This window comes from Coturnix japonica, chromosome 2, assembly GCF_001577835.2.
Source record: "Coturnix japonica isolate 7356 chromosome 2, Coturnix japonica 2.1, whole genome shotgun sequence".
NCBI classification, from domain to species: Eukaryota; Metazoa; Chordata; class Aves; order Galliformes; family Phasianidae; genus Coturnix; species Coturnix japonica.
Genome location: NC_029517.1, coordinates 24,356,785 through 24,371,724, shown reverse-complemented (window position 1 = coordinate 24,371,724; position 14,940 = coordinate 24,356,785). Strand labels below are relative to the sequence as shown.

The 14,940-nt window shown below is 35.5% G+C and overlaps 1 protein-coding gene across 1 annotated transcript in view; it reads left to right on the top strand.

The window, feature by feature from the left end:
• VWDE (von Willebrand factor D and EGF domains) overlaps positions 1-14,940 on the top strand; it is a 35,671-nt gene that overhangs the window by 14,835 nt on the left and 5,896 nt on the right. Inside the window, exons 9-19 of the mRNA XM_032442389.1 lie at positions 781-1,054; positions 2,260-2,468; positions 2,848-3,830; positions 4,795-4,931; positions 7,646-7,801; positions 8,221-8,325; positions 8,701-8,815; positions 10,716-10,966; positions 11,077-11,296; positions 11,664-11,801; positions 13,964-14,629. Of these exons, the coding sequence (XP_032298280.1) occupies positions 781-1,054; positions 2,260-2,468; positions 2,848-3,830; positions 4,795-4,931; positions 7,646-7,801; positions 8,221-8,325; positions 8,701-8,815; positions 10,716-10,966; positions 11,077-11,296; positions 11,664-11,801; positions 13,964-14,629 (3,254 nt within the window). The remainder of the gene's footprint in view (positions 1-780; positions 1,055-2,259; positions 2,469-2,847; positions 3,831-4,794; positions 4,932-7,645; positions 7,802-8,220; positions 8,326-8,700; positions 8,816-10,715; positions 10,967-11,076; positions 11,297-11,663; positions 11,802-13,963; positions 14,630-14,940) is intronic.

Sequence of the window (14,940 nt, the reverse complement as noted above, 5' to 3'; positions counted from 1 at the left end):
AAGTTTGTATTTTTTCTTTTCTTTTTTTTTTTTTCTTTCTTTCTTTTTTTTTTTTTTTTTTTTTTTTTTTTTTTGTTTAACTCCCTTGCTTCTCACCACCAAATCATTAAATTGGCTATTCTAACCTTGCTTCAGGGAGCAGATGGCTAACCCTCAGGGGAAAAAAATGAAGTCACTATTTATGGTTTTCGTCTTAAATCATTTTCAAATCTTTAGGAATAGGCATTCTCCATCTTAATAAAGCAGACATTTTTAAAAGTACCTGACTTTCTAAATCATTTTGTCAAGGGTACTTGTACAGACTTCAGCGTCTGCACCTCACCTCTGCACAGTTAAGCATCTTCTTGTTCTTTCTGGGTGTTTGCATCGCAGTAGAAACACAAAGGCTAAGCATCCCCCAATTGCCGGTTAGAGTACACAAAAGCACTATTAAAATGCATCAAGTATTGGCAGTGGTTTCTTGATTACCTTTCCATTCACAAACATTTTCTACATATTCCATTTGAGATCCTTCTCTTCTTCCTTCTGTTTCTGCTGTAGAACAGATTTAAAGTTTTTGTTTTAGAGCTATCCAAAAGAGATATGATGGTGTTTGTTCAGAACAAAGTTACTTGTGTTTGTGAGCTGTACTATTTTTTGTTTTTTTTCTTTCATAATGCATAGAAATGTATTGCAGTTTCAAAGCCTACCTAATACTAGAAATCTGTTTTAAGTTAAGTTGCCGACACCTTGGTGATATTATAACCAAAGTGACATAACATGCTTTTCTTTTGGTACCAGACTCTATGACAATTTTAAAACAGGAACATTTGTTCTCTACAAGAGTACAGCTCGAGATTTTGAAGTTCATGTTCGCCAGTGGGATTGTGGAAGTCTTCGGTATCCAGCATCCTGTAACTGTGGCTTTGTCGCCAAAGAAAGAAGTGATATAATTGCATATGACATGTGCAGTGGTCAGCTACATGAGTCACAACCACACTTATCCATAATAAGCAGGGACACAACAGGAAGAAATGTCAGAATCACTGAATCCTATCTAGGAAGAAAAGTAACAGTAAGTACATATTACTTTTGGATGCAGTAGTTATTTCAGTAATTATTTTTACCAACTCACACCAACTTCAGATCTAAAACATGCTTTATTTTCTGCAATTAAACAATGGCATAATGTTTATTTTATTGTCAGAGTACTTTGGCCAGTGCTTTGCCAGTAAATGATGTTTGAAATGAAGCAGAATTTGAAAGTCAAACAATCCACTGCTGTTTATCATTATGTTGGTCTGAAATGCAAGCCACAAAAACAGATAGGCCATTTCAGTTTGTCTATTAATATAAGATATTTAAGTTTTGAATACTTCAGATATTAAATATTAAGAACATCGGGCAATAGAGAAATTAAATTTCTCACTTTTAGAAGCAAGGATACTAAAAAGAGAAAAAAAACAAGTGACTTGTGTGAAGTTGTGCACCAAGCTCATAGAAACAACATTTAAACTTGGAAGTGAAAATCTTGTGTTGTCACTTCAGCTATTCAATTGTCCATGAATTCTCTCTCATGTATGATGAGCTTATTCTTCTTTGCCTCTGTTTTTTTTTTTTTTTCCCTTTTAGTAAAAATGTTGCTGAATTGTATTCTATAGTTCTTCAGACCAGTAAACTAAAAATCCTAATTCTTCTCAGTTTGCTTGTAAGACGTCCATAATTCTGCGGAGCACTGTGAAATAAAATAGATAGTGAATTCTTGACACTACTCTGGGCTATCTGGAATACTTAGGATCACACTTTTTGCAGGTAGAAAATTATTCTGTATTAAGCCGCTAACACATAGAATCATGTAGCTGGCAAAAAGAAAGTGAGAAAGGTAGGTGATCCCAAAGAGTCAGTTCTGTATTACCAGAATTATCCCCTTCCCATCTGGAGAGTAAATGGCCTTTTTTCTTTGGTCAACTAGTCTTTATTTCTCTGTGGTTTTGCAGTCATTGACCTTCTTCTCTAAACCTAATAATGATGGATGAAGCTTATTGGCCTGCAGTGTGCCATCTAGGTGTTTTCTGGGGTGCACAGGATTTGTATTTACAATGCTACACCAAAAGAAATAACAATTGCCGATTCAGAGTAATTCGGAAAAGTTAGAGCCAGACCTTAATGGGATGTCTTTATATGCCTGGCTTTGTAAATCATTCATTGTCAGTGTACCTGATTTTATTAGGAAAAACGAGAATAATGGTTCTCACAATGATATTGTCCATGTCTTTTTAGGTTTTTTTTTCTTCTGGAGCTTTCATTCGTGCTGATGTGAGTGAATGGGGAATGAGTATAACACTTAGGGCGCCCAGTTCAGATTACAGAAATACAATGGGGCTCTGTGGCACCTTTGATGGAAGTACAGCGAATGACTATCACACTGCCAATGGGGTGGAAATCCCAAACAATTCTGATGCTCTTTTTTCTTTTATAAAGGAATGGAGGTAATAAAGGATTTCAATCAAATGACATGACATCTCTCCTTTGTTCTCTTTAAAACTTTGTTGAAATAAAGACTTTTTAAGTTAATATCTGAGTAAATAGAGACTGAGAAGCCAAATATTTATTTAAGTAGTAAGTATGATGTAAGATGAGTTTGTTTTGAACAAATCATCAAAAAGATCTGTCTTAATTCTTTTTTTCTATTATAACTTATTTCCATGTTTTTTACAATTTAACTGAGATCTGTAACTGTTCTGTAGATTCTGTAATCTATGCTGTAGAAGTATTAAGTATGAAACAACAAGGAAACAGGCACAGATTATTAAAACAACAAAAACATATAGATAAATTGAGATAGAATTTCTTCTTTTTCGTCTCTAGAATTTCACCAGGAGGTAGCTTGTTTGACAAGACACCTGCTTCACTACCATCTTCTAGGAAAAAGGTCTTCTGTGGCTGCACATTTGAAGATGCTGGATTAGATCCATCTGTACATAAACTAAAGGTGGTTTCTAAATCAGAACCTCCCCTGTCTTGTAAAGATAGTGAAAATGGTAGATTTCTTTCTTTGATACCAGGACTGGATGTCACTGATGAGTATCTCGGTCCTGTTGATCTTGTCAAAGGCTTAAACAAACGTTCATCTGTGCGTGAAATGGAGTCCTCCACACTTCTGCAAAAGGAGGATAATCAAACCAAACTTCACCAATCATCATCAGTAAACACACATGTCTCTGCAACCTCAGAAAAAAGTTCTGAGGTAGAAAAAGAAGGAACTTCAAGCTCAGATATTAAAAGAATTTCTGACAGTTACAGTAAACTTCAAAAAAGTAAATCTGTTACAAGTAGAAGGAAGCGCCAAAGTTATTACAAATATCATCCAGAATTTCTATTCAAAAGTCTCAGTCAAACAGATTTAGAGGGGTACAGGTACTTTTTCCCGGAGGACCACTCCACTGACAAAGACAAGAAGTTTTTTCCTTCTTGGCCCACACCTTCTGGCCTCACTGAGTCTAGCGCTCTGAGATTGTGCCAGCAGGCAATAGCCAATTCCAGCATAGGAAGAGCTTGTGGTGGCCTTCTTGGCAGAAGAATGGAAGATGCAATCAGTATCTGTGTTAAAGATTTACTGTTGAAAGATGACCTCAGATGGGCAGAAGCTTCATTAGCTCTTTTAGAGAATGAATGTGAGAAGAGAGTTTTAGAAGAAATGAACTACAATCAACAGGAACTTCAAGGGTTTGTTGAGAACCTGCTTATTGCACTGAAGTGTCCCAGTCTGTGCAGTGGTAATGGAGAATGTACAGAATGGGGCTGCGCGTGCTTTCAAGGCTATGGTTCATATGACTGCAGTGTACTGTCTGGTAGGTGGGAAAAGCAATGAGATTTTCTGAAATAATGGTCTCCATGTTTGCACAACCTGTTTTACTTCACTGTTTTTCTCTCCAGCTTTTATTTTTTTCTCTTCCTGCATTGGCAGGTGTTTGCTGTGGTGGGCCTGTTCGTTATCCAGCAGTCTAGCTCCAATTTAATACAGCCTTTATTGTTTTCTATTTAGCCTTCTTGTTTCCCAAGGGGAAAAAATGGGCGTAGTTAATGGTATGTCAAATTTTAAAAATTTACTACTCAGTTTGCAATCCAGAGTGTTACCTCAAGAGATTGGTGTGTTTCCACATGCTGTCTTCTTCAAGGAGATCTGCCACATCCATACACTCCTGCTACTTATTAACTGCAAGTAAGATGTTTTTGGTAATGTTACATCTCCGTAAGCTGTTAAATGTGGAAGCAGAACTGATGGTGAAGAAAAAAGTTTGCCTAATAGAGCTGGGCAAGTTTTTTTTCTTTAAATGGGACATTGTCTGAAAATGCAGATAAGCAGATAACACAAAGAAAATATGAGAAGTGTTAGAAAATTTAAAACTTTTTCAGAACTGTTAATATTTAATTTTATAATAGTATTTTTGTTTTATTAATCTCTTTAAAATAAATGAAGGAAGAAGTAAGAGTAATAAAACAAATATTTGTTTCCTCTTTAACTCAAATATATGGGCTTTGCTTTAGAGAAGTATTCACAAATTTGTTATCACATGAATGTTTCATCTGCTTTGTAAAACTTAAGTTCCAAGAGAACATAAAAAGCCTGACTTTGAAGATAAAATTCATTTTAGTGACACAAAATGTTGTTGCCTGTACCTTTTCTCCACCGGCTTCAGATTTTTTTGTTCACAGTTTTCTTAGTTGGGCAGAGAAATAAAAATATTGCCTAAAGTAAATGCATATAAGTGAGTACATTATATTGATCTTTATTGTCTAATTTCTACTTCAAAGACCAAACTCCAGAAATTACAGAGCTGGAAAATGCTGGACTGTGTGATATTCGTCAGTATGACTGCACATCAGTGAGGGCTTTTGGACATGGTTTCAGGGAGTCATCGAATCTGAAGTGTGAAATTATCAGATTGCAGGTAGGTCTCCTGGTATAGTAATAATTCTGCTTAAATTTCTCTATGAATAAGGAAATAATCATCTATCTAATCATTTATGTTGGTATAACCCAATACTTTTGTAGAAGCTAAAAGCAGAGGCACTTGGCACTTTGCAGCAGGCACTCATGTCTTTGTCAGATTTCACTTTCCTCAATGATAAAAATATGAAACATAATGGGAATGCTCAGTGGCTAAGATGGAGATAACAGCAAACAGCAGCTATCCATCTGGAAAGGACAAAGGTACAAAGATAGCCCTATTGGTAGGAAACAATACGTTGCTTGCTCTTTCTATTCTTTTTCTTTTCTTTTTTTTTTTTTTTTTTCCCTTTAAGTGCTTATGGAGAAGAAGTGAAGTACCAGTTCTTTGGAAAAGGACAGCAAGGTTAAAGACGTCACTAGATTTCTGTCTCAAACTAAATGCTCAAAATAGCTTTTTTATAAATGTAATAAATCTGTTACAAAAAAAAATAAAAAGGCATTTTCAAGATGTTGTCCATTTCCTAGGGGCAGAATACTGTGGCTGCTTAATAATATGTCAGCTCTGTAGCATTGGATTGAGCAGGAGATTAAAAGTACTGCACTGTAATGTCAGAGTAGTCTGCACAGACAGAATTCTTTTAGTCAGACCTAGAATTTTCCCAAGGCAAAAATAAAAGCCATTTACAAGTGTTATTCTGAAATGAACAATCTGTTATTACAAGTTTTTACACGGTATTATACATGAGAATAAAAAACACCTCCCAAATGAAACTCGTTTTCACTCTTGGTGACTGGGGGGAGAGAATGACAAAAGTGAAAACATTCAGTGGGAAACTTCTGCTCCTGAAACAACAAAAAAAATGCTTTCCTTAGTTCTACTAGATGCTACTATTAAGCAGCGTGGGTTACATATTTTTTTTTTTTCTTTTTTTTTTTCCTGTGCACATTTATCCACTCATCTGCTTCATTGGCTTGAAATGGGGGAAAGTTAAGAGTATAGGTTAAAAGAATTTTAGTCTATCTCACAGACAGTTATTGGGAGTTCGTCTGCAAAAATTTGAATTGCTTCTGTCTTAGCTTATGGCAAGATACTTTGATAAAACACTCTTTGTGATATTATACGTGGCTCTGAACTATACAAACTTTCTAAATAATCACGTTTATTGTGACGTCCTTTGTTGCTTTTGGTTTGTTTGTTTTTTTTTAATTTTATTTTGATTTTTAAAAATTTTCTTCCTGAAACTACCAAGGAAAGTAAGTTTGTTTCCTTTTAATTTTCTGACTGGAATAATGGTGGTTTTGTGCAAATGCCGGCAGAGTTACAACATATAGCACTTCTTGTAGGTATTTTTAGATGAATTTAACATTTTTGCAAAATTTAGAGCTAATACAGTCACATTTCTTATTTCTAATGTTTGCACTTCTGAAAGATTAAATCACATTGGTTGTCTACAGGCTGTCCTACCATGCACAGTGCTATAAGAGATGAGTCAGAGAATTCTGTACTGGAGTACTTAACAGATGCAAAACCAGTGTACATCTCTTGGTAGAGGTTTGGGCAGGACATGACTAAGGAGTTAATGATTACACAGTGCCAGAATATACTTAGATTTTGCAAAAGATAAGAATGTGTATAAACCTCCATATCTTGTTCTAGTAGATTTGTAGATTTTTAATGGATTTTTGGACAATAATATTTCTGAAAAAGTATCTGAATGTGTCTCCAGCTGATAACAAAAGGCCTTTGGAAAAATAGCATCACATTTCAAAGCATCAATGATCTCAAAATCACATATTTGACAATGCTTAGTTTTTACATTTTTACTCACCCTTGCTATAAATTTTTATCACGGGATGAAAGAATATTGAAAAAATTAGTTTGAACAAAAATACGGCATTTTTTAAACTGATTTATTTTAATCTTAAAAAATGCAAAACTGTGGTCCCTACATCAGTGTCAGGATTAAATAAATGTTTCAGTCTGTTCCAGTAGCTGAAAAAATAACCAACTCAGTAAAACTTAGTTAAGCTCAACATGATTTTGATCTTTCTGTTCTCTCAATTCTTAATCTACCTCACCCTATTTTCAGTACTCTTAACCCTGCTTCCTATTGCAATCCATATTTCTGTCACATTGTACTACCATCCCTATTCTGTTATCTTGTACTCTCAAGACTCTTGGTTGATTTGCCCTTGCTGTAGTATAGAAAAAACTCTCCAGGGTTAATGTTGTAATCTGTTCATTTGTGCAGTGATTTAGTGGCTAACTGCCAGTATTTGCTGGCATCCAAAATCATAGCTGAGCATTGCCAGAACCTCATCTGTTCATTTGACTAAAGCTTGTCCACTTCTGTGAGCAGAGATAGAGAGGAATAAAGTAACTACTACATCAGATCAGTGCTACTTAGAGGTTCACCCACTGCTTAACTAACTCTTCCATCATTCTTCAGAATTCTTGTTGATAATGTCATGCCAAAATGCCACACAACAGGAAAGACTTCTAATCTTTCATTAACAGGTTCAGTTAGAAATTTGCTTGCGGGGGAAAAAAGTGATATTTAATGTTTCCTACAGCATTCTCATCCAGAGACAGCAGACACATTGAAACACAAAGCAATATGCTTTTGTTTTGTTTTGGTTTTTTTTTTCTCTGATAATAATATTTTCATATTCAATTTCATTGAAAAACAAATTATTTGTCCTAAAATTTAGTATATTGATAGCCAGTGGATTCCTGGAGAACCTCTAATTATGTCAGCTGCCTTCCAAAATGTCAGGACTGTCGAGTGTGAGTTACCAAATAATGGCCCACAGTCTGATGTCATGGATCTGGTTGATGATGAACCCATTGCCTGGTGGAAAATAAAGGTACCTGCAGAAATTTCAAATATTCACTTGCAGATACTAAAAGATGAAAATACACTGTGTAGATAACCATTATTTTTTAGTGGTACAGTGGGTGGAATTCAGCTTGCTTAACATGATGTCTCATTTCATCTCTTAAGCTGCATATGCATGAATGACATCTAAGATAAACTGTACGAGTCAATATGGTCAGTAGACCCTAAAAACTCTTAATTCTACCCTATCATAGACACCTACATACAGTCAGTTGAATACATGCCTCATCTTGTTGATACCACTGATTAGAGTTTTGCTGACTATTACGAGAGTTTAAACAGCTAGAAGTAATGCCTGTCATTGAGTTGAATCCCACAATAGCAGTCAGTGCTGCTGAGATGTTGATACCTATATTGGTTAAACTATTTTTACTCTATGTCTTTCAGATTTCTAATGATGGATTAACTTACAGCAATTCTAAAACAATGATAATATACGATGGAGCCTGTCAGATATGTGAACTACAGGAATCTGGATTATGTGCACTAAAGGTATATCTTTCATTCTTTGTATATTACAAAAATATGTGTCTTTTCAGGTAGTACGAATATACATCCTGTTCCTGTTTACAGCAGGAACTTTTCATGCCCAGCACCAAAAGAGAAGCTCAGATGAGACAAATTTGAAGGAAAAAACCCCACCAAAAACAAACAAAAAAAACCCAACACTGTATATAATTAACAAGTAGAGCCAAGCATACTGTCATTTGTTTACCTCTAAAAGTAGAATGTAGGGTTAGGTTTGATTAGGATTAGATATATTAGATTTCGACACTTTACAAATTCAAAACTTTACAAATACGTGACTCTGTGATTCACCATTTGACAGCTGACAATTAATCAATCACATTGCCATTTCTCTAAAAGGAGAAAACATGCAACATAGATGGACTCTGTTATGGTGAAGGTGATATGAATCCAACCAGCCCTTGCTTACTCTGCAGGCCTGACACATCAAGGTTAACTTGGTCAGTTGCTGAAAGTAAGTTCTGAATAGTTCTGATTTGTTGTCTGTTTGATATATATATGTACATATATTTTAAGCAGCAAGAAGTTAGGTTCTAAGTTTCAAAATGAACAGATATGCCAAAGTTTTGATCTTAGTTAAATGTTTCAGCAAAAGCTCAGTGGGTACTATTTTAGTTTGTAATTTGATCTTGTTTTTCATCTTGTGTTTCTCCTAATTTCTGAAAAGGATGTTTTCTTTTCCATACTAGACATGTGAAAGATAGACTTACTTGTTGGTTTTTATTTTTCTCCCCCCTGTTCGCTGTAACTAACAAGAAACTACTGAAATTAACAACTCTTTGAGCCTTATTGGCAGTTCACAGTATTTTGATTTTTGGTACAGCCATGTCCACAAGTATATTCAACATTTAGGAATAAAAGGTATCTCCCAATTAGCTGCATGTTCTTAGGCAAGGTTTTTCTTTCACTTTTTTGAACAGGTAGTTTGTATGCAGATATCAAATAGTCTATACACATAATTTCATCATTGGAAAATTCAGAGTGGAAGAGGTCTCAGGATGCCTGAGTCCATCCTCCTGCTTAAAGGTCATCTGTGAGCTCTGTGAACTCAATCACTAATTAACTTGTGGTGTTAATAGTAGCATAGAAGCTATTATTCTTTCTACATGACTCTCACAGAATCATAGAATCATAGAATTACCCAGGCTGGAAAAGACCTTGAAGATCATCAGGTCCAACCGCAGCCTAACCAGTACCCTAACTCTAAAAACCCTCCGCTAAATCATGTCCCTGAGCACCACATCCAAATGGCTCTTAAACACATCCAGGGATGGCGATTCAACCACCTCCCTGGGGAGCCTATTCAGCTACCTGTGAGTCCACAATTGCAGGCAGAACAATGAAAATAATAAATGAAATTGCAGTTGTAAAATTGTATGTTATCTAACTTACATTGTCAGCAATGTAGCTCTGCATAAGCAGCTTTTCTGCAACAGCAGCTTTTCTGTATATATATATCTACGAAAATGCTTTGTAAAGAGCTTTGCATAAACACTGGTAACACCTCATAGGCCTAGTAACAATGTTTAATACAATATTTTGTTCTACAGAGTCTTTGACTCATACCAAACAAGAGGTGAACACAAGAAACCAGATTAAAAAGCAGGTTTAATTAACCATTTAATTATCCACTTAATCTTTGGATCTAAGTCACACTGATTGCATAGATGCATAGCCTAAGCAAATACTTCAGTGTATATTTATATGGTGGTTATGCCTGTTTGTTTTCACCTGGTGTCTCAGGATATCTAACAACTCCTGCGAAATGAATTAGAGTCCACCAATGCAGGAGTCTTATTAGCCTTTTTCAGACTTAACAGTGAGTAGGCTGCATGGTTGAAATGCTTCCAAGGAACAGTGAATACCTTACCTATTCCATCTCACCATGCTCAGTTTTGCTTAGATGCTCATTTCAGCCCAATCCCAAGTAGTGTTTAACAATGTCTGTTCATTTCTTAAAGGAAACACCAAATAACTTTTGAGTTTTATGAATTCCTGTGCTTTCACTTTTAAACTGCATCTCAATAAAAACAATGTTTAATTTTTGGACTTTCTGTACTTTCACTTTTAAACTGCAACACTTTCTAAAAACAATTTTTAATTTCAATAAATTCTGAGGCCTTTTTATATGTAAATTCAAGCAATCTTTACAAGCTCTTACATACTGTAATTTCTTGTTACTGTTGTTACAGTTATAATGAAAATCTCTTTTCTTCCTGTCCTGTTGAAATGACTTTAGAATTTAAAAGAAATAGTCACATATGTCTTCCTTAACAGAAAAATATGTTCCTTTTAAATTTTAATAAGTATATTGCAACTCTTGCTTAAAAGAGAAAATATCTCCTTTGTTACAGACAACCAGCCTCCAGTGCTTGACACTTTGCAGGGTATTCTACAGACTTTTTATGGAGAAGATTTTGTATATCAGTTTTTGGCTTCAGATCCAGAAGGCTCTGCTATTCTTTTCACATTGGAGTCTGGTCCTGAAGGTGCCAGTCTTTCCCCATCAGGTCTCCTTTTGTGGAAAGCTGTGTCAAAGAACCCCCATAAATTAACATTTTCTTTGACAGATGACTGCAATGCGGAGACTAAGGTAGAAATAGAGGTAATTAATATTACAGTAAAATGACACAAGCTAGTAAGATGTTTACAGTATCTAATGACAACATTCATTGCTAGTTCATAAAAAAAAAAACTGTCTTATTTGTTTTGTAGGTCAGGGTAAATTCATGTGATTGCCTAAATAATGGCTCATGTGTGACAAACATTAATTTCCCACCTGGAAGTGGGAGATACCTGTGCATGTGTGTGGCTGGATTTGAAGGTGATCTCTGTCAAGTGAATACTGATGACTGCAAACTCAACCAGTGTAGTACTGGCAAATGCGTGGATGGAATAAACAGTTATTACTGTGAATGCCCACCTGGACTTCAAGGTAAACTACTACATCATATATTCATATTTATATTTTCAGTTTTCCTCTGGTGAAAATAGTAAGACAGGAACGATAGTTTTGGTTCCAGCATGGTTCCTCCCATGCCTGCAGATAAATGTCCACAGAGTGCATCTTCTTTGTGTTCTGCAATAAGCAAGAAACTTGGCATATGATGAAAAAATGTATGCAACAAGCATAGTGAGCTGTCCTTATTAGGTGTACTGAAATATTTTTATGTACTTAATATATGCATTTCTTTGTATTATATATAGAATATGCATCTGCATATATTCTACTGTTATCATTTCTAAAAATATTGTCAGAGTCTGGTGACAACATTATTATAAAAATCTGTTATTGGTTACAGGTGAAAATTGTCAAGATGACATAGATGAATGTGCCTCCAACCCTTGCTTCCCTGGAGTATTTTGCTTCAATACTTTTGGTTCTTACTATTGCGGTTCATGCCCAAATAATCTAAATGGAGATGGGAAGTCATGCTACGGTAATACGATCTGTTTTTCAGAAGAATACTATTGTCTTATATCCAGACAAGATATCTCTGGATGGGCTACAGTTCTAACAGTAAATTAGAACTCTACAATAGTCAGCAGAAAAGAACTCTCTGAATGTTGCCTATGGAGAGAGAAGCTCAGATGGTCACAATATCAGAATGTTGTGGGTCACACAGCTATAAACTCTTTTTCCAAATGTTTAGGAAAAAAAAAATAGCTACCAAATGCCCACATTCTTTCATACTAGGAATCTGTGCAGTGTATTTTTTGTGTTATTTCCATAATACAAGTAACTATTGACAAAACACTTTGTCTTTAGGCTGCTTAGCATAGATTTATTCAAATAAAGCCACCTGAGAAATCAGGTGCCTAAGATTAATTTACAATTTTTATGAAATTTCTGAATAACTCCCATTTTTAGCATACTCCGTTGCAAATCTTCAAGAAACATTTTTTAATCTTCATCTGCTGTCTGAATTTTTAGTTATTTTTTCTACTGGAATTCTGTAATTTGTTTGCTGATGAAATAAAAGTAACTATTAATGTGCCCTCTCATTTTTTGTTTTAGAAACCTTTGAAGATGTTTCTGTTGAAAGAAAAGATTCCACAGGAGAGGCTGCAGAGAATAAAGGTGATTTTATTTCATGAAGATAGTGACATTTCTGATTCACATACTGATTAGAATATATCTGGGAAGTTACAAGTTTTAGTCAGCTTTATGTTATTCACTTTAATTTTTCAGTTTAATTTAATTAAATTAATTACTTGGTATGCATTCTTATTTCTAATATTACAAATGACACTGAAATGTCAATATCAACAAATCCCTTAGGTCAGTCAAGTCATTTCATTGTCAGTGTGATGTATGACATTCTTTCTGCTGCCTTTTGTTTTTGTGACTAACCACTGACGTGCAATAGGTAACATGGGGATAGGGACATCTGTTATATGAGATAAGGAAAAGTTTATGGCATTATGTTGAATGCCATTTTCATACTTCAATTCAAAAGAAAGGTGAAAAATATAGCAAACGAGGGTTCTTAATTCCAAAACTCCTTAAACACTGTTACTGGCATTTCCAGCTCTGTGCCTGCTGAGGTGTTGTTCACAGAGAATTCTCCTTGGGTGTCTTTCTTTATCTCTGAATTGTTAGCAGGGGAGGAAAATGCTCTCTCACTCAATTGCCAATGCTGGATAATTCTTAATCATTTTCTTCTGATGCTTTGTTTTTCAGCAGTGGGAAGCATAACACTTCACAGTAAGATTTAGGGCAGTTTAACCTTTTTTTTTGTTTACAGTTTTCTAATACTGTTTCAAAGGACAGATCTTAAGTTGAACAATCTCCTCTAACTTCATTCCTACTCAAACCCATAATGCTAAAAACCCATTGGAGGCCTTCTGACATTCTTGGGTTAATGTGCCAGACTCCTTTCTACAATCTACCAGAACACCCACTTTTTCTGGGCAGATTATGGAGCACTTCTCATTCAATTTGCATTACCATCAAAAAGAAGGCTAAGTCCATCTTTGTCATTGAAAACACATATGGAAGATTCCACTAATAAAAAACATACAGAAACCATGAAAATGAAGAAAAATATTCAAAGAATTATCAGAGAGCTCTGAGATAACTGAAATAATTAAGTAAACTAAAACATGATAATATTTTTGCTACTAAGTAGTGAATTATTCATATAAATTACTTCATGTGATGTAAGTAAGCGTAAGTGGGTAAGTATATATTGTGACTAAATATTTGCTTCCAGACTCTAGGCTTATTACCTGCATTTAGACACACATGTGAACAGTAAGCAATATCTTTTGTTTAAACACCATTACAGTAATCTAGTTGGTATGGCACTTGTAATTTGCTCTGACAATAAATTTATTTGTTGACCCAATAGCAGAAAATCCCTGGCTGCCTGCTCCAAAAGGCCATGGTGAGAGTGGAAAAGGATGAAGCCAAAGTACATTTGTCTGCCAGTTGAGATTTATGTCCTACTGCAAACATTTGTTCTGGTGTAGCACACGGAAGGAGAGGAATGAATGGAACATATGTTTTTCTGTTCAGAAGATATTCTCCATTCTTGGAAGAAAAAAAATCTCCTAATATTTCTGTACATCTTTTCTCCTTTTCTCTAACATTCTGTAGGTTTTGAACAGTCATCATTTGGCAAGGTCTTGAGCTCTGTTCCCAGTTCTACAGATGTCCCCCAAAGATTTATTTCTATAGAAATGGACAATAATAGCACTCTATCAGCCTCTGGATCAAAAACAGTCACCACTGTGAAGCCATATAATTCTCAGAGAAGTGCTTCTGTACAACCAGATGTTACTGAAAACATTGCTCATACTATTGGTAGCACCAGTGGACACCTTAATGACACAGAAGGGGCTTCTCCAGAAAACACAGTGATGACAGCTTCTCCAAGCAGCCATGCTGTATCAACTGAGAAGAAAAGGGCACAAGTTGAGGCCTACAGACATTGGGAGTCTATCAGGAAGCCTTCTCTTAGCAGAGAGAACACAAGCAAAAGGCTTTCTTTGTCACACAAAGTGTTTAAAGGTGGAAATGCTCACAGAGTTCAGTACTTGTTAGCCAAGCATAGACTGAGTCCTTTACCTTTTGCCCTTGTTGAAGTGACTGTCCCACCAGAACTGCTTCCTGAAGCTTCAGATGAAATAGTGCTTCCCAAAGCAGTAACCTGTGCTGATCTACCTTGTTTTCCTGGAGTACCTTGTGAGTCAAGTCAGGATGGTAGAGTCAAGTGTGGTCGTTGTCCTTATGGTTACTATGGAGATGGCTTCAATTGTAAAGGTATTGCAAATGACTGTACTAAATGCAGATTTTATATATATGTATATAGGTTGCTCTCAAAGTAATGCTCCACGTTCTTCACACTACATGGCTGTAGTTACCATGTTCCAAGAGAAAGGTTGTCCTCTTCTCCCTCCTTATCCTGGAATTTTGAGGCTTCAGCTTAGTATCAGGATGTAGTGGTCAGAGCTGATGATTTGTCCAGGTTCCACGAAATCCAGCAGGATCATCTTTTTCCTATCCCAGAAGACTATGAACATCACTTTACTCACTAAGGTCTACATCTTGAACTTTTTCTTTGATGGAGAATT